Source organism: Astatotilapia calliptera, chromosome 3, assembly GCF_900246225.1.
Source record: "Astatotilapia calliptera chromosome 3, fAstCal1.2, whole genome shotgun sequence".
In the NCBI taxonomy this organism is placed as follows: domain Eukaryota; kingdom Metazoa; phylum Chordata; class Actinopteri; order Cichliformes; family Cichlidae; genus Astatotilapia; species Astatotilapia calliptera.
Window position 1 is genome coordinate 40493805 of NC_039304.1, and position 27866 is coordinate 40521670.

Consider the following 27866-nt stretch of genomic DNA (forward strand, 5'->3'; position numbering starts at 1 on the left):
CCTGACCGTGAACACCAGAGGATGTGGTGTAGCTGTGCAGCTGTCCCACATTGTTTATCGAAGCTGCACCTGCATAAAGAGACGTGTCACAATGATCTCACCAACACAGATCCAGTGAAAATCCAACATGAATTAGAACCTTACAGGTACTCTTTATATTTGTAGTTCTGTAGTACTTACCTGTCAAGATAACCCTCATCTTCCTCTCCTTTCTTCTATCTTACATCTTAAAACAATTAATGTTTCTTTTTCCTCCCTGATAATTACAGCCTCAGTCCTGCAGACACGCTGTGATCCGACTGCACAGAAAGTATTATTCCAGCAGAGGGCGCCATACATTAAAAAAATAAAGCGTTAAACATCCCACTTTTAAAAAGAACTGTTGTACCAAATCCACTGAGCCACGAAAATGCACAGGACACCAGTTACAGAAACGACAGTCTTTATATATCATTCCTGTGCCTTCTGTTCATTTAACTGTATCGTTAGGAAATCTAACTGGAGCTGCATTAATATCTCACCTAATAATAATAATAATAATAAAACTGGATGAAGGCCTACGTGAAAGCTGTGACTATGATTTATTTTCTGGGGGATTTCTGTCATTACAGGAAGTGAAATATTGACTTACAGGGTTTTCGTTTTTTTTAACACATCTTCAGTTAAAATGCACATAAAATGTAACAAGTCAGCAGTTTATTTGCTCCCTATATAACGCCATTCAGAAATACTGTTCGCTGCATTCTTCTTCTACATTCATATTCCTCTCACATACTTGGAATTTCTTTCGAAAATAAAACAAAAAAATTCGTAAAATGTCAGAAAATAAGTAGATGGCGCAGTCGCTTGTTGTGATGACGCAACAGGTTTGGGCAGGCGTTATTCGAAAACAAAACTCTTGGAATTCAACTCCGCCCTGTTCGTCCTTCCTCTGCTCTGGTAAACAACTTGTTGCCGTGCATAAAGCTGTCATGGATTTAACGGCAGACATGGGTTTTCTGTGGTTTTTTGCACATTTGCTGCTCTTCCATCGCGCTTTTGCGTCTGAAGGTGAGTTTTGTGCGTCTGTCGTTGTGTGTCTGTGTGCGTCACAAACAGCATATGGAAGAAATGGGAGTTGGTTTCCGTGATCCTGCTGGTCAGTAGCATTCCGTACAAAGGCTTCAGTGGCATTATCTGCCTGGTAACTGCAGGCACTGCGCTGCAGGCGGGCTGCAGGATACTTTTAAGCCTTTCTTTCTTTCTTTTTTCCTCCTGCCCTAATATGTGTTTGAATTTGCAAAATCCCAGGCTGTGGTGCAACCCATGCACTCAGTTTTCTGTGAGCTGTCAGTATTAATAAGTTAGAAGTGCCTACAGGATGTTAACGCATTTTTGTCGGAAGTCCAGCGGGCACACAAATCACCTTTGGACTTGTGTCATTGAGAACCTTTGGAAAGTCAAACAAACCCCACATTAAGCTTTAATGAGCTCTTGCTGTTTTGTAGTTTCGTTCTCACTGTGCTAAATAGACCTTTGGTCAAGCTGCTGTCTGTGCATGTGTTTTATAGATAAACCTGACCATTGCATGTAATAAAAAGATAATTATAATCTTCAGTCGCCTGTGTTTGAGAATTTTTTACAGTCTTATTTTATGCAGTGTATTTTGTTCTTGAGTTTTTGTTTTTCAAACTGAGCTCGGCATTCATGTAAAAATGCAACCGAAAATGTTTGTGTTATGACAGGTGTGTAGAGCAGAGTTTACCGTAAACCTGTGTGTGTGCTGAAAATGTGAAATATGTTCCACACTAATTACAATGTCTGGGATTCAGCAGCGCCACAGAATTGTTGAGTCCAAACTGAGACCACTGATGTCAGTGTTTGTGTGAGGAGATCCAGATGTTCCTGCAGAAACTACTGTCTAATTTCTGCTGATCAGCTGCCAAACCTGCCAAAAGATAGGCTGGTAATTAAAAGTGCATATAGCTGGCTGCGGTCCAGCTGTGTTGTTAGTGTTTGGAATCGAGACGCTGGGAGAAATCACAGCACTGTCTCTGGGCCTGATAGCAGAGCAGCCCACGTTATCGATCAATCCAGCATGGGAATGTCATTTTTGTGATCCAGACGGAAGTGACCAGAATGTGCAGGATTAGAAACAAGTGCATCTGAGGGACCGCTCATATCCAGCAGGTTAGGAGACAAAGTTGGAGAAGTGAGGCTAAGACATTTTGGACCTCAGAGGAGGTTAATGGATGTAGTGAAGGAGGACATGCAGGGGTTAGTGTGACGGAGGAAGATCTTGGGATGAGGTGAGAGGGAGGCAGGTGATCTGCTGTGGCGACCCATGAAAGGAGCGCCTGGAAGATCAGTCCAGTCATGACTGACTGACCGCATCATCAGACCTGTCACATGTGTTGGGTTTCTGTCCCTGACATGACACAACAAGAATTTTCCTAAAGAGAGGATTTGGTTAAAAAAAACCTCACAGCTTAGTCTCCACTACAGCCAGGCTACATGATGCTTCTGATAACTGTAAATGTTCCTGACCCAGGTGGGCTCAGGTTTCATCATAGACTGTATTTAAAAGATGGACTGAACACTTGACGTCACAGATTGGTTTTGGACTCTGCACATTCAGTCAGTGTTAGAAAAGAAACTGTACAGCAGATAAAATTCTTTCTTTTTTCCCCCTGAGGCAAATATTTGAATAAGAGAGTACAGTCCTCCCTTTTTCAGTTGGTGTTATCTGCGTGTGTGTGCGGGTGTGTTGCACTGATAGCTTCTAAATGCTGAATTAAATAACTGACTTAGGAAACACTCCAACTTCACTCACCAACACTGAAGCACAGACATCTTGGACAGTCTGTGAGCACATTTACGCGCACAGTAAACAAATTATTAGTCTCATAATTGCATTAAAAATGCTTCTAAAGGCTCCAGTACAGAGACCCCAATTTATTCAAAATGAAGAAATCACCCCATGTAGAGTTCTTATAAAGAAAGAAACAATCTATTAAGGGTTAGTTGAATTATATCTGAATGTTGTTCTCTGATTTTAGACCAGTACGCAGCGACGATTGGAGAGGATGTCACTCTTCAGTGTCGGGCTCCCAGAGATGCAGTCGTCACCGTGCTGGAGTGGAGCAAACCTGACCTGAGTGTGGACGATTACGTCTTCTTCTACCGCAACGAACGCTCATACGAGAAGTACCAGCATTCGTCTTTTAGGGGTCGAGTCACGCTGCGAGAGGCCTTCATGAAGGACGGAGACGTTTCCATCGTGCTGAAGAATGTCACCGTCAGCGATGCTGGAAGATACAAGTGCAGAATTATAATGAGCAACGCAGCAAGCAGCGAGAGAGTCTTAAGTGAGGAAAGATCCCTCAGTGTCACAGAAGCAGGTGAGCTTGAGTTTGTTTTTGATGAGACTTGTTGGAAAGCTGCAGGGTTTGATTCCAGGAAGCATGTGAGTTTATAAACCCTGAGATGAAGGAAACTCAGGTTTTCTGCTCCTGGAAGAGAGCCAGCTTCAACTCTGATTCAGTTACCACGGTAACAGACTGAGCTTAAAATCCTGGCGGGATTTCTTCAACAAAGTCTGAGTGTCCCTCTCGCTTCCCCTCGTGGTTCACCAGCTGACTAGTTTTAGTTCCCCTTATTTGTTCTTATCAAAGTTCAGAGCAGTTTGTTTGTGCAGTGAAACCTATTTTGTCCCACTTGGACATCACTTTTCTATTTTTTGTGCTTTTTAAAATAGTTTTCGTGCAAATGAGTGTTTTTTTCAGTCATTCACAGATTTATTATCAGCTCAAAATAAAATCTGCAGCTGTCGGCCAGTTTCTCTGCAGGGAAGGATGAGCTTCAGATAGCTTCACGACACATGACAGGCTCATGTGTCGTGTTCAGCCACACTCATGGAAACATGTCTGTCACACTTGGATCTTGGAGATTATGTGAACCGGCTGTAGTCAGTCTTACAGTAATCTGATTACTTTTCATGTTGAGTTTTGTTCGCATTTTCAATTGAGACATTATTCAAAGAGCATTTTTAAAGGAACAGAGTCTGAAGTTCACACTCGGTGTCAGTGACCCAGATCCATCTAACGTATCACAGGATCTTGTGTGAATCAGTATCAGCTCCATGTTGGAGTCTGCTTACACTGCAGGATGCAAAGCAGATCATGATCATGGACAGAGACCAGATCTGACCAAAGGCCTGAGTGTCTTCTGGTCGTTTCACAGCTCATCCCGTCTGGATCTGCTTTGGATCCATTCACAGTGTCTTATTTTGTCCTGACATGATCTGTTTTCCATATTTTAATGACTCTCAAAAGTAAAATGAGGCTCAGTAGAACATCCCTGCTGTAGCTGCAGGAGAGCCATCGACTATCAGTGAAGGCTGGTTAGAAATGGTTAAATTGGAAACGTTAGTATGACGGGCGCGTCAGTAAACTGTGTCCCATCAGTTTCACCAGGTTTTCAGCTTCAGTTTCAGGTAAAAAAAATCAACTGTAAAATCAGGATGCATATAATGAAAATGTAATTTGGGTAAATCACGGCCATCGAAAGTATAAAAAAAAAAAAAAAACTAATTCTGAGCCCCACTAATTTCACTTTCTTTCTCTACTCGCGGACGCATTTAACTCGGGGTGAATGAACTCGGAGCTGTTTGAGCAGGACACAGAGTTGCTGATCTCAGATATACTCAGATTTTTTTTAAGTCTCAGAGTCTGTTGAACAGGCTTCCTGGAATAGAAACTTGGTCTGAGTGCAGCGTGTAATGTCTGATCTTTGTGATCTGCAGAACACATGGATGAAGTCAGCGAGCCCGTCGGACGCCTCGAAAAAGCAATTCAGAGAAATGCGAATCACGAAGGTGGACAGAGTGTCGCAGTCGCAGTTGGAGCCGGAGTGGTTAGTGTCCTTGTTCTTGTTGCTGTTGCTGTTGTTGGTTTGTTGGTGTGTAAAAGAAAACGGCCATCCTCACCGACTTGCAACGAAGCCCCGAAAAAGAAAAGGGGATCAGAAGAGATGATTTGAAAACCTGAATGTGAAACACTGAGAATCCTGGCTACGTGTATATAACAGTGTGATTCCACTTCCCAGAAAAGGGGACCATGAATATTTCTCTGCTGTGAGAAACTAAAAAAGCAGATGCAGGTCATGAGACTGTCCACAAATATGTAGCATTAAGCACTTTATTCCTGTGAAACTGACCACTAATCAATTTAACAATGACAGAGCAAGTTTTATTTTTGTGTTGATTGAGAATGAAACCTTTCTCTTTAAACTGTGGAGACTGGTGTTTGTGGGAATTTGATCACATGTCAATAACCATGACTGCGGCACGTGAACATGGGGATTTGTGGTTTAGCGTGTCTTGTGTTTAGGTCTAAGCCAGAGATCTTATGTATACATATATATATATATAACTCAGATATATGTACATATGCACACATCTCCCTTTTAATACTAATGACATGTGTAACACTGACTTTTAATAAGAGTTCTCTTGTAATGTGAAGATTTTCTGTAACTGTTTCATGTTTATGTTGATCTTTCACTTTTGTTTCTTGGCAATGGCCACAGATTTAACCCCTATGTGTACAGCATTATGTTCTGATGTTAATAAAACACTTCAATCAGCTGGTTTGGTTTGGACGGAGTTTGTTTCATGATGATAAAAGGCGTCGGTACAACGTGAAATAACTAAAACTGGTCAGAGAATGAATGTTTTCTGCTGTGGGCGGTGCTGGGGGAGGGCAGGATCGCTGTGTGTCTGAAACAGCCACAGGAATGCAAACGGCTGCACAATAACACAGCAGGAAGTCTGTGCTGGAACAGCTTTCGTTCTTCCTTGTGTCGGAGCAGAACCTGCTGCTGTTAGTAGGAATAATGGGTAATCAGATTACTCTGCAGGTGTGGCCTGGAAACGCTGTGTTGCGGAACAAAGTCGTTGTGGCGTTGGCTTTTTTCCAACATCTGGAAACGATGAATTCAGCTCCACAGTTTGAATATGCAAGAAGAAGAACAGCTGGAATTCCCCAAATATGTTTTCTTCTCCTGAGGGTTAATGATTTAACTCTGGCAATAAACAAATAAAAGAAGTTATTGTGCTCATGTCAGCTGACTGTAATTGCAGGGCCAGGACCGCCACCTGCTGGCTGCTTTTAGTCACTGCTCATCACTGGAAAAAAAGCTGTGTGATCCACATCAAATACATTAAAATACCTTTAAAATTTTAAGGTAAATGATTGAGTCATTGCAGTTTGGCTTCTCTGCACTGTGTGATTCACAGATGTGCTGTTACCTTCAGTGTATGAAAGAGGTGTGGAGAAGCAGCTGGGTTATACAAATGCACTGCCACACCTTTAAACGGTTCTGTGTTTTTAAAGAATGAAAAACAAGACCTGAGCTCTGCAGGCTCAGACATGCAGGTGGAAGTCTTTCGATTCTGCTCAAGGCGAGAACACAACCAAATAAAAGCTGAATGACTGAGGAACTGCATTTAAGATGTTTTATTAAAGGATGTTTCCACTTGATCCTGGGCTCTGAGCGGCTTTGCAGCAATTCTTTAAATGTTGTTCTGGGTTCTTTTGTGACCTGCTGAATGAGCCGTGGATGTGTCACTCCTGTTTCCACAGGCTTGTGGACGTCTGCTCTCATATTGGTCCCAAAACCTTAGAGATGCCTTTCTAACACTTTCCAGACTGATAGTTGTCAGTGATTTGGTTTCTCGGCTATTTCATTAGATCATCATCATGTCTGCAGCCTGCTTTACTTTGTCAGACGAGTTCTATTTAAATGATTTCCTGATCCAGCGGGTCTGGCAGTAGTCAGGCCTGAGTGTGGCTGTAGTGAAATTAAACTCAGCTTTCCAAAATAAAATGTGGTTAATCACAGTTAATTCACAATTTAACACCAGGTTGCAGTCAGTCTCACACAGGGGCCTGTAGGGTTGGACAGCTTTCAATCCTTAATAAATGAAATCGTCTGCATTCAATCTGGTTTTCTTAGTCTAATATTAAAATGTGCTTTATGGCCTGAAACATTTATGTATGATGATGTAAAAAAACACAACTAAACAAAACATAGAAGTCACCTCCTTATGACCTCACTGACTAATGTGCTGTAACTGTCTCCTGTTTTCATGTCTGTTCATTGTTTCTGCTGCTGCAGGCTGAGATCGGAGCCTTTTTCATTTGTGCATCTACAGTTCATCCATAACTGACCTCACTTGTTCTGTGCCCTGAAGAATAAACTGCAGCTGGATCGCTCCCTGCAAAACTAGACAAAGCCACGTGATGGAAAATGTGGATTTGAAAAGCGACTTCGACACCTCTGCTGCCTGAGTTTAGTTTTCAAAACAGGAAACTAAATGACCAAAGAGCTGCTCACTCACTCAAAACGTTTACACAGTGCATCACTTTCACAACAACCTGTGAAGCCAGTTTCAAAGACAACCGTTTACGTCTCGATGACATTCCCACGTTCACCCTCTAGCACAGCATCTCCACAGAGCTGAACTGCTCTCAGTTTATTTGAGACACACAAAACAAAAAGTAAAGTGTCCTTTAAGCGAGACTTCAAGAGACTTCTGAGGATGATGCCACTCCTTAAAATGATTCTAGGCGAGTTTCTTCTCTTTAAAGAATAAAATGAAATGATGCCTGCTGATGTGCTGCAGCTGTTTCCAGAGTCTGTGACTCTGGATTCATGTGAAGAAACAATTTCCCTTTTTGAATCTGTGATTGGCTGATGTTGCACAGGTGTGTTCAATGACCAGGAAACTGCTTTGTAAGATGTTTTATTAAAGTGAAAATTAAACTTTCCATTTCATCCTGACCTCTACATTCAAACTGGTCCAGTGCAGCTGTACAACTGTAAACACACACAGAATATGATTGAATAAATAATATAGAGAGGAGTGCAGGGATGTGTTTGGCAGCCAGCTGGACGTCACTGGTTAGACTGGTTAAGCTGTGGTGAAGGTGTGCGGGTCTGCTTCAGTGAGGAGTAGATGACCGCTGGCTCTGGTGGAAGATCTGAACACAAACACACAGATTACCGAAAGTTTAGATAAACATGAGAAAAAAAAAACACACACACTTTGTTTATTACAAAGAGGATATCCACAAAACTGTTTTACACAAATATAGATAAATGAATCTCAGAATTCTAATAATTAATATTGAAATATATAAATATGTCTTAGTAGTAGCCAGATCTTTTGTTTTTGAATGACAGAACTGATGCTTTGCTGAATTATATGTCGCCCCTGTTTCCATCGCACGTCATCATCAACCTTCAGCTGGAGCATCTCTGATTTGCAATAAAATAAAAAATTAAATAAGAGGCATTAACTAAAGAGCTGTTCCAGTCTTACTGACCACTCAGAGAATTTCACAGCTGTACCTCTCTGTCTGCAGTTCATCTTGATGGGGATCTGTGCGTAGCTGATCTCAGGTGTTCTGTGCACTGAAGAGTAAACTGCCGCTGGATCGCTCTCTGCAAAACATGACAAAGTCAGGTGACTGACCCAGAACCTGTGTTTTACGGTGAGAAAAAGTTTGACATTCCAGGAACAACAGCGGCAAATGTGAGGCCACAGCCGAGCCTGTCTTTAACATGCAGCAACTTTAACACCTCTGCTCGGTTTAGCTCTCAAAACAGGAAACCTGATGACCACAGAGCCGCTCACTTGGCACAATGATGTAAGTCTTACACAATGCATCATGTAAAGTAAACACTTTGCAAAAGTGTGAAAGTCTTTTTTTTTTCCAAATTTAACCTGACCTGACTAGCATGTGGCAGTAGTTACAGAAGTGCTGCACCAAAGATCATTATAACCTGTAAATATTCCAAACTACACTAGTGTAATCCAAAAATGAAAACATGGAGCTAGAAATAAGAATAATAAGCCTAAGCACAAGACCTCACTCTTTCTGGCTCTGGTTCAACATCTTTAATACAGGAGATTTTTAATGATGGAGTGAAGTCTTTGTCCCTTATGTGCGAGCAATTTACAAACTGATCAACCTGACCTGATGAAAAACCAGCCATGCATCTCACAGAGCCTCATGTCGAAACACGAGAGGATTAATGCTGTCCTTTACCTCTCATCATCTTTGACCCTTTTCGTTCATCTGCAGATGTTCTTCCCACTGATGAAGAGTTGGCAGCTGTTGCTCTCTCTGCAAAATCAAATGCAAAGATTTTCCATTAATAGCAGAACTGTAAATGCTGCTGATTCAGCAAGATTAATATTTGAAAGAAGGTGAAATGTGTTTAAAATGCAAAGTGAAGAAAAGACTGCAGTCAGAATAAAGTTAATTTTTTTTTAAAAGTGTTTCTGTCTTTTCTTTCAAAAAACAGGAAACTGGACTGAACCGCCCGCATCAGCTTTCTTTGACCACAACTTCTCACTTCACACACACTGGAAAAACTAACCAAACTGTGTACAGTGTACAAATGTATATATTCAAATATGACATTAATCATAAAATGCTATTGTAGAAATCGATGCACAATTTAATTAATCACGATTAATATTTATAAGAAGGTGAATGTGTTTAAAATGAAAAATGAAGAGAAGACTGCAGTCAGAATAAAGTTGGGTGAAGATGAAATATAAAAAAAATCTAAATTGTTTTATTTTCTTTTACAACAAGTCTCACGTACAATATCTAATTTCACACACACAAGAAAAAATAACCAAACTGTGTACAGTGTGCAAATGTTCATGACATTAATCATAAAATTCTATTGTAGAAATCGATGCACAAGAAGTGCCTGTAGCTTAGTCATAATAAGCCTTATTTAAGCCTCAGTTAATAATGTAAATGGTCTGTGGCTCAAACTGGTCCTCACAGAGACAGATGTGTGGAAATAACATGCAGCATGTTGCAGCTTTTAAAGAAAGCGATTGTGTTTGCTGTTTCCACTTAGATGATGTTAGTGTGAGCTCTGACTGTTGGAGATGTGGGCTGTAGAAGTGAGGCTCAAAGTGCCAGAAACACAGAAATGGAGATTATAATTTATTGATTTTTTTTAGGTGATTTGTTTAAAAAAAACAGTGGTTTGATGTGTCATCATAAAGCGCAGAATGTGTCTCACCTCCAGCTTTTCCCTGGATGCATCGTCTCAGCACTAGAAGCAGTATGACCAGCAGGAGCAACCCAGTTATGGAGGGAACAGACACCATCACAGAGAGAGGAGGAGAGGGAAACGAGGAGTAGAAGGAGGAAGCGGAGGCTGATGGAGGAGGAGAGGTGGGAGAACCTGCATCTACTAAGAAATACAAATCGATGTGGTCAGTTTGACTCACTTTGGGTCTAAAATCTGTAAAAGAAACAAAAGCCTCACCTGTGACAGTGATCCAGCTGGATGGAGACTCTCCATGGCCGCTGATGTTACACTTGTAGAGGCCTTCATCAGACCTGGAAACATGCTGGATGGTCATGTGACCTGTAGGCTGCTTCCTGATGAGGGAGCCATCTTTATAGAAAGCAGCTGGGAGGTTGGAGGGAGTGGTCTTTGTTGTACAGAGCAGAGTGACGTCATCTCCCTCCATCACAGGGAGGACAGGACTCTGCAGGATCACTGATCCACCTCAACACAGAGACAAACTACAGCATTTCATCCATTTACACACAGCTTCATCAACACTAACTCCACACACTCAGCTTACCAGTGACTGTCAGGTTAACCATGTTACTGATGGGACCCTCTCTGGACTCACACCAGTAAACTCCACTGTCCAGTAGGACAATGTGGTTGATGATGCATAAAATACCGTCTAATCTTCCAAACTCATCTCCACACTGAGTCCTCTGTTGTTTGCTTGTGTTTCTTCTCAGAGTCCATCCAGCAGAGCTGTCGTCCTCCTCACAGCTCAGAGACACAAAGTCTCCTTTAAAGAACTGAGAGCTGCTGGGACTCACAGTCAGACGAGCTGTGAGGAGAGACGATTAAAATAAAGCAAAACGTGAGGAAAAGCTTTTTCACAAAGAAACCAGCAGAATCTTTGTTGGTGTTTTTCAGATGAGGGCAGAAAATGATCCAGGAGTTTAGCTCATGCAAAAGATAATCTTCTAAAATCCTGCCCAGGTATCATGAAATAACTTTTTAGAGATGTCGTTCTATGATATCATACAGATACAAAAGTCTAAACATGTCAGTCTGCATTCTGAGCTTTAATCTCACAGGGATTACTTGTGCATACACTGACCTCGTGGTATCTATTATGAATATTAACCATTAAACCATTAAAGACAGGATATCAGGAAACGAATAACATTTTCTCTCCAAGTTAAACAGAGATTTGCAATCTGTCTGCAGGTAAAAACTTAACAGATTAATTTACTTTTTACATTATTTATTTTCATTCCTTCCTTCGAGAAATTGAGCTGCTGGTAGCCGTGTGCTCGTCGTGTGTCACAGGACCAAGAAAGCCTCATTAAAAAGCAAACATTGATGGTCGCGTTTTATATCATCCACCCTTTAGTCCTCTTATTTTTAAGTAGGTTTTTATTAGGATTTAAACATTTAAATCACTTTATGTTTATGAATCTGTTCCTTTCTGCTCATTTTAAAATCATTAACTACTATTTAGGGACTAGTCTACAGAAAACACATTACTAACCTCTTCCCTCTTTTTTACTGAAAAGTTATAAAGTTTGGTGAAACTCCAAAAACTCTTAATATAAAGTCTGGAACTCTTTTGCTAGATCGATAAAACTTTATTAATCCGTCAGGTAGATTCCTCTGGGAAATTCAGTTTCCAGTAGCAGAACACCGACAGAAATTTGCATAGTAGAAATTAGAATTAGAACTAGAATTAGAAAATAGAATATAGAGAGAGTTTACACTGACCTATATATATATATATATATATATATATATATATACATATATATATATATATATATATATATATATATATATATATATATATATATATATATATATATATATATATATATAAGACAGCTGAGATAGGCTCCAGCCCCCTGCAACCCTGAAAAAGAATAGGCTGAAGTGAATGGATGGATATATAAATATATATAAATAAGCAATGAAATATTCCCATTAATGAGATGTAGCAGCCAGAATGTGTATTGCACAGTGATTGGTTCTTCTTTACTGTTGTGTTTGTGCAAACACTACCGTTTAGTTGTCCGCTCCCCTGCTGATAACACAGGGGCAGAATTTTTAATCAAACATTAATAAAGCAGGACATTTTTAAAGCATCATCACAGCTTTTTCGGCCTGTTTCATTTCTCAGAGACACACATTGAACCTGATCTGTCTCCATTGTTGTGCTACTTTTTGGTACTTTTTGGGAGTTGGTGTTTTATTGTCTTTTATTTGTCATAAAAAAAAGTTCCCTCACCGTGGTTTGTTGCCCAGCTGAGCAGCGACATCAGGACTGAAAGGAAACCCAAGAGATAAAGAGTGAATAGATTTTCATGTGTTTTTGGTTTAAATACTAAATATCCACTCGACCTGTGGGGCAGTGACCTCAAGCTGAATGTCAGACTGATAAACAGGATGTGCTCTGTAGGGGGAGGTGAGGATGCAGTTTAACACCACTGTAGTTTATCTGCACCATCGACCACTAAATCTGAGTTTTTAACTAATTTAGTGACGTGAAACTGTGAAGCTGTTAAAATTTCACCTTAAACACAAAAAACCCAGCTGGATTAAAGCACCTGCAGCATCCACCTGTACTTCCTTTTATACTGTGTAACTACATTTACTGTTACAGCATTTGCCCTTTTGTTATTAACACAGGTTTGAAGTCTTAGGTAAAAGCAAATATCTGTGGCTTCAACTCACTGGAGCCAAAATATCTTAAATATACACATCACATACTAAGGTTTCAAAAAAGAGCATGCGGTACTTACAGAGCAGCCACAACAGAGGTGTTCGTCCCATCGTGTCACACAGATCTGAGATCGTTTCGTTCCACTGCAGCCCTTGAACCCTCCTCCTTCCTCTTGGTAGCAAAGTTTGGGGGGTCTGTGGTTTCTCTGCAGCACTTCTAGGGGAAAAAAACTCCTTTGACCTTTTAGTTTTAAGATAAGATGTAAATCATGAGGTTTATTACAGTAACGAACTGAAAGTGACAGTTTTATTTAGTTTAGTTTATTTATTTATTGCATTTACATCTATCCTGCATTCTTTGAGGGTTGTATTTGCATTAAACATCATGACATGAAGGCTCTCTCTAGTTAAAATAAGATTGATAATAATAATCTTTTTTTAATACGGCTCCACGGCACAATTGTGTCACCTGCTTGTCTAAAAATATTTTAATAATAAGTTAAGCAAAGCGGAAAGAGATCCACACAGAAACACGTGTTTCTTTGTAGTAAAAACACCACATGTAGGCTACACAGCTGTGAGAGCTGGAATTTTATTTCTTTCTAAAAAAAAAAACATCCTTATTTTCAGTGTTTGTTGTTTTTAACTTCCTAAGACCCGAACTCTTCCACGGCATGCATTTTAATTTATCTTTGATATTTGGGCACATTGGGGCTCGATGAATGTAAAAAAAAAAAGAATTACTAGATTTTTTTTTTTACCTGATCTTTCGTTTCTAAGAGAAATGAGAGCCACATGTGAGGATATTCGTTTAAAATTGCGATAGAACAATAGCAACATAATGTCCTTGTAAGTGGATATGAGGCAGTTGTAGAGCAAAATTGAGTGTTTTGGTCTAAATAACCCAAAATGTGATGTCTACATATAAGGACGCCAGGTCCTGGAAGGTTAATCAAATATTTTGTTGTTGTCACAATAAATGCGACTTCCTGTCGTTTGTAGTCTGAACGAAGCCTGGATGTCTTCATCGTCATAGCCAGTAGGGGAGCTCTGTAGCAAAAGAGTCACTGAAGCGCTTTTACAGACGCACTTCTCTAAAAAAATAGTCATGTTTCGGTCATGGATCAAAGTTTGTGTTTGTTGCCACTTAAGATGGATTTTCTTCTAGGCTAGCAATAAGAAAGCATCATTTCAAAAATTAGTTATATAAAGCGTGACTGTGGTGATAAACAGGAGTTTGATCCAGGAACTAAGAGAATGTGATTAAGCTGTACAAGCTTACATAAGCGACATGTCAAAAATGAAACCAAAAGTACTTCCTTTTCAAAACAAAACAACCTTCAGCTTTCAAATTGTGCGCGCCTCTTCTCGTTTAATGTCTGCAAAAATGTCGTCAGTTGTGGTCTTCTTCTCCCTTCACGTCTTACTGGCTTCTGGATTGAAAGGTGAGTTCATGCGTTTAGAGACAGGACGAACTAGCAGTGGAGGAAATGACTCAACCTTTGCTAAAGAAAGTGGGCACTGCTTGATGGTAGCAAACAATGCATGATTAATAATACCGTGCAGTGCATACATGATGTTGTTATGTTGCAGTGTGTGCATGCACTGCACAGTTGCATCGATAAAAATGTTAGGAGCTGGTATGAGTAATTGATCTGATGCCAAAGATGGAATAAAATGTTACTTTTACTTCACGGTTTGACTGTACTGGGCGTCATCACCACAAACAGAAATGATTAGCTTATAAAGCACATTTCAGACAGACACAATTTGCAATGAAGAGGACATCAATACAGGTTAGTGGAAATCTCACAACAGTGGCATGAAAGGTGTACAAATCCAAATATCGACAATGTTGATACCAATGTTTGTACTGATATTGAGATGACACCTTAGTTTCTGTTCCTCTCCTGTATATAATGCTGCGGTTACATAGAAGAGGAGACCCCGCTGTCTGTGTAGCAGCTGCTGCTCTCACATGTCACAGCAAAACCTTTCTTTTTTCAACCGAAAATGTTATTCACTGCATCTGGTGACGTCATCTCAGCAAAATGTGTTGTAGGATACAGCATCGACGGCAGTATAAAGTCAAAGTCATGATTCAGAGGTTGTTCAGAGGGTGAGGAGAGGATGATTTTAAAATGTACTGATTAAAGAGTGTGAAATCATGAATACATATTAAATCTAGAAAGCTTGAATGCAAATATTGTACTTTTCTTAACACAATTTATTTTAAAGCTTGTTTGACTTAATATTTTGCAAATTTAAAACAAAAATGATTAAATATGACTCTTTACTGTTATAGATCAAGCTGCCAAGCAGTATGTGAGTCAGTACAGTCCTCTCCCGCTGTAACATTAAAGCAATAGACACATTAATGAAACATGTATACTATTTGTTAATAATTAATAGTTTTATTACTTTAGGCACTTTAACCACATTTGGAAGCTCCCAAGTTTTGTTTTTGAAGTTGGATTGCAACTGTCACTTAAATATTTATTCAAGTATTGTTTTTGCTGCTTCATACCAGGTTACCATGGTGACCTCACAAGATGACAGCCATTATTGTGACACTGTAAACTTTGACCTTCTACCTGCTACAACTCAAGAACAGTTCAGTACTTGCTGTGATCCATAGTGCTGCTGTCAGAGGTCTCAGGTTGTGACTGTCTGCTGAAGTATAAGTGGTAGAAATGGAGTCCAACGTGTTCTTCTGCATAATGCATGTCCATGATGTGCAATATAACACGCTGTTAATGTTTTGGGGGTTTTTCTCCTCTTTCTTTTTTCTGGACACAGAGCTCCGAGTGGGGCCTGGACAAGCTGCCACTCTTCAGTGTTGGGGTCCCAGAGATGCACATGTCACCCTGCTGGAGTGGAGCAGGCCGGAGCTCATCTCACAGGGTTATGTGTTCTTCTTCCAAGACCAGCGCTCGTACGAGAACTACCAGCACGAGTCCTTTAAAGGCCGAGTGCAGCTGAGAGACTCATCCATGAAGGATGGAGATGTTTCTGTGATTTTGAGGAATGTCAGGGTCAGCGATACAGGAACATATGAGTGTGAGATTACAACCAGCAGCATCAGAAATGGCGAGAGAGTCGTCAAAGAGTTCAAGCACTCCATCAACCTCACAGTCACAGACACAGGTGAGTTTGTAGAGGTTGAGCTTACTGCACAGCCGTTTATAAGGGCATTCTTCACACCTCAGAGGTATGATGTTGGCTTTTTCCATGCTCAGAGTGGTCGTCTGTGGATGGTAAAAGCAGTGCCTCATGAAATCCTTACAGCAGGCTCCAACAGTGGGCTCATTTTCCTTCTGCTTGTATGTGATGCAGCAGTTTGAAAAAGTCAATCTAAAGCTGCTGAATGGTATTTTTCCATTTGTGTTAGAAACATGGTATGAAACATGAGCACAGAGATGCTACCCTGCAGTTATTAACCAAACGGCTGCAGACACATTCACTACTTACTTTTCTGGCATCCAGCTCACTGCCAGCAGCTTTGACATCACCTCTACCGAATGTTACAGAGATTTCAAAATGTAAAACAAGAGCTATTTTTAGTCTGCCTGGTACCAGAGTCCTCAAACCTTTGTTTTGATTTTTCTCTGCAGGTTTCACAGAAGGACAATCCAAAGAAAGAGGACACAAGGATGGAGTAGACAAGGATATATCTTCTTTTGTTATTATGTTCATTGTGACGTGCGGACTCCTTGGTGTTATGGTTATTGTTACTGTAGCTGTAAATATCTACAGGAAAAAAAAATCAATCATCAAAAACCCAAATCATACCAACATGATAGAAAGTGAACAGCTGGCATGAAATGTGTCAGATCTGTCCCAGATCTGTTTTGAGAAAAACTAATAATTTCAGTTGTTCAGTGGTCCTTTTTAAAATTAAGGCTCCTATCCAACGTGACGTCATTTTTATCCTTTAAAACCTCAAATGAGCAATCCATGCGTTCATCTTATCTCAACTGGATTACTGTAATTCGCTTTACTTCAGTGTCGTTGTTGATGTTAATTAAACTGTGTAATTATTACTTTGTGTAGCATTTCTCTTCTCTGATCCTGCAATCACAGTTACAACTTACAGCAATGTCATGTTAGCAAGCGATGATACTAACAGCCTTGCTGTGGATATCAGAGTCACAATACTTTATTAACACCTAAGGAATTTTCCTCTGTATGTATTATTGTAGTGTCTAACTTACAATATAAAGCACCTCGAGGTGGCTGTTGTTGTGATTTGCCGTTGTATAAATAAAATTGAATTGAACTGTTCATTCATCTCAAATGTGTTTAAAAGTGACTTGAAGCAACTGTTTGGCGATGTATAAATTCTACAGAAAAAACTGAATTAAACTGAAATGTTTTTTGAGTGTGTTGAGACACATCCGATTTCATCATAGAATGAAAATGAGTGCATGAAGGCACATCTAGATTTGAACAGGGAGGAGGTGTGTTTGGTGGTTTCCACATGAGTGATTTTCTCTGCATTTGTGGACTTCCTTCCCCTCGATCTTTATCTTAGTTCTGCAGTCTAAGAATCTGTTCTGTTCATTTTCAATAGAAATGAATTTTCATGGGTGATGCTGCTAACAGAAAGTATTTGAAATATTTCCTTTAACAGTGACTGAAGTGTTCCTAAATGTCAGTTCCTAAAGTCCATCCTGTGGACAGCTTAGTTTTGCTTTGTTGTCTCCAAAACAGATCAAATCTCAGTCTGGATGAGAACACAGATTTACAGGACTACTTTAGAAATTTGTAAAGGTAAAAACTAATCGTTTTAGAGTGATAACATCTGGTTATGGTGACTTTTCCTGCTCAATTGTGATCATTTCCACCACCTATAACACTTCCTCCTCACACCCATGCTGCATAACCCAGCTACGCACTAAGAGCTCTTTGCAATCCCCACTTTTTAAAAATGTCCCTAAACATTTGTTTTATAACAGTAGCTGCTTTTTTAAGGCAGAGTGGAAGTGGGAAATTTGCAGCTCTTGTTATTCATGTTATGTCCTTTGCTTCTTAAATAAAAGCAGCTGGCAGCTAACTGTCTGGATCCGAAGACACGGCTGCAGCTCATCAACTCTTTGTGTCAACAACAAAAAGCCTTTGCTGAAACTTACAGATCAGCACATCTTTACTTGTACAGGAAGTCAGAGCTGATCATGTTTTCTTCAAATTTTACAGGGATCCCATCTCTCCTGAACCCTTCAGAGGTCGTTGTGTTGATAAAACAGAAACAAAATGAGGTTTGTATTACAACACAAACTGCAGACTTGCACAGCAGAGTGTTCTGAAACTGTTGAGTCAGCATCAGCGATACGGGTACATACAAGTGTGAGATTACAACCAGCAGGACAAGCAGTGGCAAGAGAGTCGTCAGCGAGTTCAAGCACTCCATCAACCCCAAGGATTGAGGAGACAAGGATACATCTTTTCCTGTTATATTAGTTCTTTTATGTGGACTTCTTGTTGTTGTTATTGCTACTGTAGGTGTAAATATCTACAGAAAAAAAAGAAATCAAAATGCCAACATGATGGAAAGTGTAAACACTTTAAAAATGTAAATGTCAAGTTAGCAAGCAAGGATACTAACAGAGGTGCTGTGGGTATCAGAGTCAGAATACTTTATTATTTCCTAAGGAATTTATATTAGCACTGTCCCCTCAACCCTGCAACAGGGGTTCACCACCTCCCAGCTTTCTCATCCGCATTAGTGTCTAACCTCAAATGTGGTTCTGGAAGAATGCCCAGAATTCTCATTTGTAAACCCTGATATAAACATCCATCCATCTATGATATCTTATTATGTTATGTAATTTATATGTTTAAACCTTCCCAAATTTCCTTTGTCTTCTGAAAGATAAAAGACCTTTACAGCGTGCCTTTTATCCTGTCCTGACCCTATTCCCGATCCTGGTTGTTGTAAAGACCCACCTTTTAGCACATCCTAGCACATCCACTCACTTCACCAGATGCACCTTGTTTAGTTCTCACCTTTGATTGGGTGTGGTGCTTGTCCTTAATTGCCATGTTAGACCCCTAATTAAAGATTGTGAATTATTATGTAGTTTTAGTTTGCATTATTCTCCTGAATTAGAAGAAGCTGATAACTATTGCATTTGTTAAACTGATTTGCATTACATTAAACTGCTGATTTATTGTGAATGAATGATATTGTTTGATGATGCATTATACTGCTGAGTTATAAGAAATACTGTTTGCAGAAAGTCATCGTCTTATTTGTCTGATTAGAAGAGAACAGACTATACTGGAGTTTTCTGCCCCATCTCAGCAGGAGCAGATAAACAGGGAGCCAAGGTCGTAGCTTAGGCGCCGTGTGAGAGAAAGCATGTGAATGTTTAGGCTTTTATGATAAGGTGGGGGCACCAGAGGCTATAAGAGGTTGATCAATGCTCCACCATTTTGAGATCTGAGGCTGTCTGCATCAGTGTCCATCTCCCACGCGTGTGATCATTAAAATCATTGTTTGACTTAACCCGGCCGGACCAGTGTTGTTATTGTGGTTTTTCCTCTTGTCTCCATCCCCAATATTTGAATCCGTAACAACTCACCTGTCACGTGTTTTATAAGGACTGCATTCACTTTTGGCTCACTCTTTCTTCACTCCCACACTGGGCGGCAGTGGAGGTGAGGTTCTGTTTGGGTTTTTGATTTCATGCGTTGTTTAAGGTAATGAGTAACTTAAATCTGTTTTCTTTCAGCGCTGGCAATTCATGTGTCTTTCCTTATTGATTTTGAGAATAAAAGGAGAAGCCTATGAGTGATGACTGCTTATTCACATTCTAATCGGATGAGCCCATGATGATGACTACTTAAACTCTGAGCCTTCCTTCCTTCATAACACTGAATCTGCCAGGGGGTTCTTCATGTTAAAAGGCAGTTTTTCCTTCCCACTGTTGCCACAGTGCTTGCCCATAGGGGGTTATAGGATTTTTGGGTTTTTGTATGGTCTACCTTACAATATGAAGTGCCTTGAGGTGTCTGTTGTGAATTGGCGCTGTATAAATAAAATTGAAAATTTTCTTTTCTATCCTCTCAGCTACAGCCTTGGTGCTGTTAAAGGGTGTTGTGCAGCTGTTGTGTGGATCAATACTGAAATATCGATTCTAAGAGATATTTATGTTCTAGGTCTGATCCTCATATTAAAATATCGATGTTTTAGTAACGTTGGGGTAAATTGTTAGTTTATGATTTACGGGACACAGTGGAAAGTGTCTAAACGATTGGTAGGAACTACTTTCTTCCTCCGTCTGTCAGTAATATGCAAAATATAAACTGTATAAATGCATCGCTGCTACGTGCTCCTTCACTCAGTTCATGATAGTAAGCGGAGTCACGCGTGAAGCAAAAGTGGTGATGTTTAAAAAAAAAAAGGGGAAAATCCCCGCATCCTGTAAACGACAGATTCTCATTGTTCAAACTGTCTAACTTTAGCGTGGGTCGTATGCTGGGTGTCATGAAAACATACACATACAGCAGTAAAACAGCCACTGTAGGCTTTAAAAATAAAAATACAAGTCAAAATATTTCATACATGAGACAGAGGCTAGATAACATGTATCTATAAGTGCCATCGTCGTCGATGCTGGAGGAGGGGCAACAGCGGATCTTCCGCTGTAGGCTGCTGCTACCGGTCTGAGCAGGTTGGTACTCCTCTGCAACCTGGTGAAAACGGTCTCTCGGAGGACGTTCTAGTCTTGGATCACAGCTTCTGTTTTTTGTTTTTTAAACTGAACGGATTTGTTCTTTTGTTGTTTTCCTTCTTCGGAGTTTCTTATCTGGTTGCGGAGGCGCCTGACGGGCTACCTGGAGATGGTGTGGCATGCTGGCGCTGGTGTGATCTGGCTCCAAGGCGAGCCGGTCGACAAGGGGAAGTTCAGCTCCACCTCGGGACAGCGGGAGATAAACTCGACAGTGGTGTGAGAACGGAGCGGAGAACTTACACCTGAAGCCCAAAAACAATGAACAGGTGAGTTTTTATTTCTTTATTCAGCGCAATGGCACCAACGCCAAATCCCCGAAAATCCCACGTTGACTTCCTGGCATTTGTATCTGCTCCAACTTCTTATAACAGCCTTCATCCTTTACCATCACACATGTGCTACACGTGTCTGTGGATGACCTTGGTGAAGCTGTGGGCTCTATTCCGTGCTTCCTCTGGTAGTGGACGGACGTCGATTTGAAGAAGCAGCGGCTTCATTTTGTGAGGGAGGGTTAACGTGTTGCGCTTTTCATGTGGCTGCTGTGAACTGCGTGATGTTTCTCTCCACTTTAAACTGTGAACCGTGTTTGTGGGAGATGTGCTGTATCAGCTCAGCTGCTTCTTCTCGCGGTAATGAAGCTGAATTACAGTCAGCTTGTGCGCGTAAAGTGAACTTCTTGACTCTGGGAACACAGTTTCAGATATAATAGCGACCTTTCCTTATATTCATGTGACCATCTCATGCTGGTATCTCATAGTTTTATCGTGTAGTGTAAGTCAGCATTTTATCCGTTGGGTAAAAACTGCACCCCTGGCTTTAAGAGCCGATCAGCAGCAGCAGAGGGCGTCAGTGACCAGCTTTGGTTTCAAGTCAGTTGAGCTTCGCTGTTTCTTTTAGCATTTGTACGCGCAGCCTGCCCACAGTTGAGAAAAAAGGAAGTACTGAAGTTACACTGTGTGCAGGGCTCTACGTGTATTCACTTGGTGGAGCAATAAACTAACAAACAGTGCATGCAGTTTTAAGTCTCGGAGCTGTAATGTGCAGCTGTCACTGTAGAAGAGCAACGAGCAGCAAATGATAAGCATGTGAGAGCGTTATGATCAGAGTACTGCTACACAAACAAACAGCATCACCTGAAGTATAGCAGATTTACACTCAGCGTCCTGTATGTTAGGATCACCAAGCTCACACCGAGTCAGTCTAACTCAGAGGTCCTGCAGCTCATTTAATCCTGACTGATAAGGGTTCAGCAGGATCGCTGCTTATAACTGCTGCGGTCATTTTAAAAGCCAGCGAGGATTACTCGCACCAGGGTCTGTGTCCTGATTTTAAATTATTTTGAACTTCGATCTTTAGATCCTCTGCCTGTCCCACCCTGACAAAGAGAGTGGGGACAGGCAGATGTTGAAACAGATGCTACCAAAATTGGCCTATGTGCTTGTGTTGTAGTCACAGACTATATTAAATTTAGTCACAGAGTGAGGTAAAGAAGGAAAATAAAAACTACATAAGCTGCCCGGTTATTCTGTACTTTTTTGCTGGGGGGTCTTTGTGAGGGATTTCCTTCCTCCTCTCGCCCGTCCTCACTGAGTCACGTGACATTATGAAAACAACAACTGGAGGAAGGAAATCCCTGCAGAGATACATGTCCTTACAGAGTTTACAGAGCAAAGTAAACCACTGATCCTGTCACATTAGTATAGATTCGCTACCAGTACTGGGGTTGTATGTGCCATCTATATTTGGATCGATCCGCCCACCACTACCAAACAGCGGGCCGACCGTTGGGCGACCTGCAGAAATGTCGTCGCTTGTAGTTTTCTTCTCCCTCCCGATGTTGGTGGCTTCTGCGTTGAAAGGTGAGTGTCTTGTGTTTTGAGGTAACATGAACTGACAGGCTGCCAAAAGAAATGACTCATCCATCAAGGATGTAAACAGTGAAACTACGCACTGCAGCATTTTCACGCTTCCGGGAATGCAAACAGCTGCTGCAGCTCGTCTGATACCGTAGATGGAAGAAAATGTGAGCGAGTTCAGAAGGAATTTGGCAACAAAAAGAATGGATGTGATACTAACATGGTGCCAGGCGGTGGCGGTCCGGTTTGGCTGTGTCAGGATTTCTTAAACAACATCTAAGCCAAAAAGACAAACTAGTGGCGTGTGACACTGCAAATCTTGATGAACACAGTGACAGCATTGCAAATTTACTAAAGTGTTTCTATATTTTCGTTTTCCAAACTACTCCACTCTGTATTAGATGTAATTTGTTCTCGATATCGTTTATTTTAAAATGTCCATTTAAAATTGTGCAGGTTTTTAAAAAAAATAAATCTAATGTATGTCATTATACTTTAAGCTACCAAGCAGTATGCAAGTGAGTAAATTTTCTCCAGCTGCAACATTAAAGGAATGAACTCATTATTAACAACACGGTGTACATTTACATGTACATTTCTCCTGCTTTGCAGTAAAAGCCTCTGCTTAACGTCAGAGTTTAATTACTGACAAACACACTTGCAGCAGGTTGTGAAGAGGATTCCTCTCTGGTCTTGAGGTTTGTCAGTCCAGACTCACTGCTGGGGTTTGTTGCAACACTCATAACTGAAGAACAGTTCAGAGTAAAATGCACGTTCGTTTATAGAGACATGAGTATCATGTCGGAGAGCTGCAGGTATCCATTACTTTGAGTAATCCACTGATGTGTTTTAGACTTCCTCTGCTCAGTACTTCCTCGCTGTCCACAGATTTCCAACACGTGCAGTATAACATGCTATTAATGTTTGGGTTTTTTCTCCTCTTTGTTTTTCATTCATACAGAGGTTTGTGTGAGGCCTGGACAAGCTGCCACTCTTCAGTGTTGGGGTCCCAGAGATGCACACATCACCCTGCTGGAGTGGAGCAGACCGGAGCTCATCTCACAGGGTTATGTGTTCTTCTTCCAAGACCAGCGCTCGTACGAGAACTACCAGCACGAGTCCTTCAAAGGCCGAGTGCAGCTGAGAGACTCATCCATGAAAGACGGAGATGTTACTGTGATTCTGAGAAACGTCAGCATCAGCGATACAGGAACATACGATTGTCAGATTACAACCAGCAGCATCAGAAATGGTGAGAGAGTCGTCAAAGAGTTCAAGCACTACGTCAACCTCACAGTCACAGAGTCTGGTGAGTCTGCAGAGGCTCAGCTTACTGCTGAAGCTCTGCACCATGTTTACAGCACGAGTGTTTATGAAAGAGTGCTATGGATATCTGAAGTGTGCCATTTCATTCCAGCTCAGATGAGTCTCTGGAGGCAGTTTTATCAATCCTTGTTTGGTGAAGGAGAGTTTTGTTTTTGTGTAACTGGAAACTTAAAAACACTGCAGAAGATTTTAAATGTTTTCCCTTTGGTTTGAGGCATGAGTCTTTATACAGAAAATAAATATGATTAATTAAATAAGACATTCGCTCAGACTTTAGTTTGACTCATAAAATCTTCATTACATGTTTGTACAGAGGCACTCTGCTTGTTTTCTATCTGATGTGTTAATATTTTGATCAAATGAGACGCTTCCTGTTTTGGTGGGTGTTGACATGTTCGATACGGACTTCCTCGCAGTTATATTTATTGGTGGTTTTTTTTTTTTTTTGCATGCTATGGTTTGTGAGTTGTCTTTGCATGTTTATTTTCATGCTGACAAACAGCTGTAGTTGTGCGTCTGCCTCACTGAGCTCAAACAAAGGCAAAGCATGCAGCAGTTATTATTGGCCGAGAGAGAGCTCAAAATACTCAGTCAAGCAGCTACATTGCTCTGAGCTCTTATTGCTTATCAGTTTTTGCACGGTGAAACCAGCTGAGTGCATTTCACAAGTCCATGTGCTGGCACAAGGGACCAAGAACCAGTCAGGAGAAACTCAGGCTTCATTTTTCAGGCAGTGACACTGTGACCTGCTCTGCCCTCTTTGGATAGGCTCCACTTGTTTCTGTGACGTTATTGTATTATTTCTTAGTTCCGCTGTTTGTGTTACACTTTTAATGTGAAGCACTATTGCAGCTTTTGTTTTGAAAGGGTCATTACTTAATAAGCATATCGCAGTTTGGGAAAGAAAGTAAGTGCTGTGTGCAGTCAGTGTGATCTGACCCAGCTGAATGGTGGGCTTTTTTCTGCTTATGTTAGCAGCTAAAGCTGATGTGAATCTTGACCACAGTGATGCTAGTCAGTACTTATTAACCAAATCCTTGCAGATAGTTTCATTACTTTTCTGACAACCAGCTCAATGCCAGCAGCTGCGACCTCTGCTGACTGTTAACAATGTTTTAAAGTTAAAAAAACAAAAAAAGAAATGTTCTCAACATTTCTGTTGCCTTTGGATCAACTACAGCCAATCAGCAACCTTCCTGCTACCTCTTCCTCCATTAGACTAAGATAAATCATGGCATGAATAATAGAATGTTAATATGTGATTATACAATATCTTCATACTTTATATATAAATAAAAAATAGAGATATATATTGCATCGTTGTACGAGCTGTAAGTAAAAAAAAAAACCTTATCAGTGATTTCAGTTCAGCTGATCTCACATTAAAGGTCATTAAACTCTGGATTGTTTTCACTGCAGTTGCTGTTTTTAGATCTCAGCAAACATCCTGTTGTGTCCACAGGAAGTCGTTCCTGTATGATGGTGCACGATCTTCTCTAGTGAGTAGACAAAGTGACATCTGGCAAACAGAGTTGGTGCAGATTGTACAGGGATTTCTCTAAAACATGTGTTGATCCTAATTTTTGATAGTTGAGTATATAAGAAAATAACCTTGTTTAGAATCGTCCAACAATTTTGCGCCTCGTTGTTTCAGAGTGGCGTTATCAACATGTGGCTATGACAAAAGTATTTGTCACTGTGGAGGTGGATTTGAGATTTATGTGAAACTTTATTATAATTCTGGCATAAGTACAAAAAGCCTCAGCTGGCCATCCCATCACTCCTGTCGCCTTGTTTTTCTTCCTGAGCTCCTTGGTTTGCATCTCTAGTGGGAGTAAGAGGAAAGTGTTCAGGGGGAGAAATCTGTATTTGTAGCTCTTCATGGTGATCAATGCTGCAGAAATGAATGATTGCACTTTGTTTTTGACCGCTCTGTTTCCTCTTTCAGTTCAGATAAACATCACAGCTGGACAGAACGTCATTCTGCCATGTCGAGCTCCAAACATCGACAGCAATTCCAAGGCAGTTGTAGAGTGGAGCAGAGCTGACCTTGGAAAAGATTATGTTCTTTTGTATCGGGATGAGCAGCCTGATCCAGAAGAGCAGCATCCATCTTTTAAGAACCGGGTGGATCTGCAGGACAGAGAGATGAAGGATGGAGACGTGTCTTTGATTCTGAAGGGTGTCACGACTGCTGATAGAGGAACATACGAGTGTCGTGTCTTCAGGAGAAGAACAAACCGCAGGAAGAGAGCTCATCTGGAGACTGACCCTATCAGTGTCATCAGCCTGAGAGTTGTTGATCCTCCAGGTGAGTGAGTAGAGTTGAGTGTGTGTGTGATCAGAGGTGAAGCTGCTTCCTGGTTGTTGATGTTTGTTTCTAAAGATGTTGTTGATGAGACTTTGTAGAAAGCAGCTGGTCTGAGTGATGTGATCAGAGTGCAGTAGATAATGTCTGACAGCAGTTTGAAGAGGAAATGGATTCTGTTCTGTTCTTCACTCATCACCTACCTGACAGCTGACACCTCACACCTGTTTCTCACCTGCAGGTCACACAGGAGTCAGCAGAGGACATGCTGGACTGGTGGCGGCTTTGTCACTCTTTGCTGTGATTGCTGCTTTGGCGATCTTTATAAAACTAAAACCTCCTCAGCCAGTTTGAAGCAAAACAGTTTGTATGTCTTTTTTTCTGTCTGCAGATAAACCACAGTTGGCTCATTCTGACATTAACCTCCTAAGGACTGAACTCTTCCATGGCATGCATTTTTAATTTCTCTTTGATATTTGGGCTGATTGGGACCTGATGCATATTTAAAAACTATTTAAAAAAGTTACCAGATGTTTTTTTTTGTTTGTTTTTTTTAACCTGATTTTTGTTTCAGAGAAACATGAGATCCACATGAGGACATTCGTTTTAAATTTCAATAGAGCAGTGGCATACTGTCCTCGTAAGTGGACATCACACCCTTGTAGAGCAAAGTTTAGTCTTTTGGTCTGAATCATTTGTGCAAAAACCTTTTGCATCCCTTTAAAGAAATCATCATCAGTTTTTTTTTTCTCAATCTTCCTTACTTTGGAAAAGTTGCGCAAAAATGTCTGACCTTGATGATGATGATGATGGGCTACAGTTACAGGCGAGCACACTGGGGACCACACCTGTCAGCTAACAACATGAAACTGGGGCAATATTTCACACAGACAAACTTGCTGAAAACATTAAATTGAAAGACTGAAAAAAAGTAATCTGAGAAGTGAGAGATCTAGAGCCCTGACTGAAAAAAGTCAGATTCAAGTGAGAAGTGCATTAACACAGCAACAAATACCACGAGTATGGATCTAAACAAAAGCAGTGTCTATAAAAACAATGAGACCGTCTAATGTTTGTGAGGAAATGCTCAAACTGATTTAAGAACTGCATCAAAAGCGGTGAGAATGACTTTTCTCTCTGTTATGGATGGAGTGATGAAGAAAAACTGTAAGGCTGGTCAACGTGTCCGCTTCACTCTCGTCACAGTGGATGGTTTTGTTATGGGCATGCAGATGCTCCTTAGGTCATGTGACAGAACACCATTCAGACTATGATCCTCTGATTACTCTGAAATGTTCTGAACTGACGGATGTTGTGATTTTATTTTATTTAGAATTGACCAAAAACAAAAATATACTAATAAGAGTAGTCAGTATACCCTCCAAGTATCCCTCCGAGGGGAAGTTTGTTTACTAGCACAAACCTCACCTCCTTATCTCTTATTTCTTGAATGCATTCAAAATTCAGCCTACTTAATATTAGAATTACAACACCTCCTTTGAAAACCTGAGTACAAGAAGATGAATACTGATTAAATTTCCATTTCCTAAGTTTTTCATGCCCAAACTGTGGTAGGTGAGATTCCTGTAGAAGGGAAACTTCTATTCCTTTTTAATTTTGACATAATTTTACTTCTTTTAAAATGATTCCCTAATCCATTTACATTATATGATACTACTTTAGTTAATTTACGAGTAGGGCTGCCACGATTAGTCGACTAGTCACAATTACGTCGACTATTAAAATCGTCAACAACATATTTAATAGTCGGCAAGTCATTTGAAGCTTTGTAAGATGTAAGACGCAAGAATTAGGATTTAAGAGTGTAATAAC

General features: G+C 40.5%; 3 protein-coding genes across 4 annotated transcripts; all 3 read left to right on the forward strand.

The window, feature by feature from the left end:
* Positions 1-900: 900 nt before the first annotated feature.
* Positions 901-5626, forward strand: LOC113019547 (hepatitis A virus cellular receptor 2 homolog). Its single transcript, XM_026163304.1, has 3 exons — positions 901-1050; positions 3039-3380; positions 4784-5626. Exons 1-3 carry the CDS (start codon positions 972-974, stop codon positions 5017-5019), a joined length of 657 nt encoding a protein of 218 aa, XP_026019089.1. The 5' UTR covers positions 901-971; the 3' UTR covers positions 5020-5626.
* An 8281-nt stretch (positions 5627-13907) lies between these two features.
* On the forward strand, positions 13908-16850 carry LOC113019548 (uncharacterized). The gene is made up of 3 exons (XM_026163305.1): positions 13908-14252; positions 15607-15954; positions 16422-16850. Exons 1-3 carry the CDS (start codon positions 14099-14101, stop codon positions 16628-16630), a joined length of 711 nt encoding a protein of 236 aa, XP_026019090.1. The 5' UTR covers positions 13908-14098; the 3' UTR covers positions 16631-16850.
* A 2960-nt stretch (positions 16851-19810) lies between these two features.
* On the forward strand, positions 19811-26519 carry LOC113019542 (uncharacterized). Of its 2 annotated transcripts, XM_026163299.1 has the most exons (4): positions 20819-22402; positions 23361-23708; positions 25674-26036; positions 26275-26519. In XM_026163299.1, the coding sequence occupies exons 1-4, from the start codon at positions 22345-22347 to the stop codon at positions 26385-26387; spliced, it is 882 nt and encodes a 293-aa protein (XP_026019084.1). In that variant the 5' UTR covers positions 20819-22344; the 3' UTR covers positions 26388-26519. The 2 variants fall into 2 exon arrangements, 1 of the variants encoding a protein (XP_026019084.1); XR_003272043.1 differs by lacking the exons at positions 20819-22402; positions 25674-26036; positions 26275-26519 and adding an exon at positions 19811-20809 and having other exon boundaries at positions 23361-23420.
* Positions 26520-27866: the final 1347 nt, after the last annotated feature.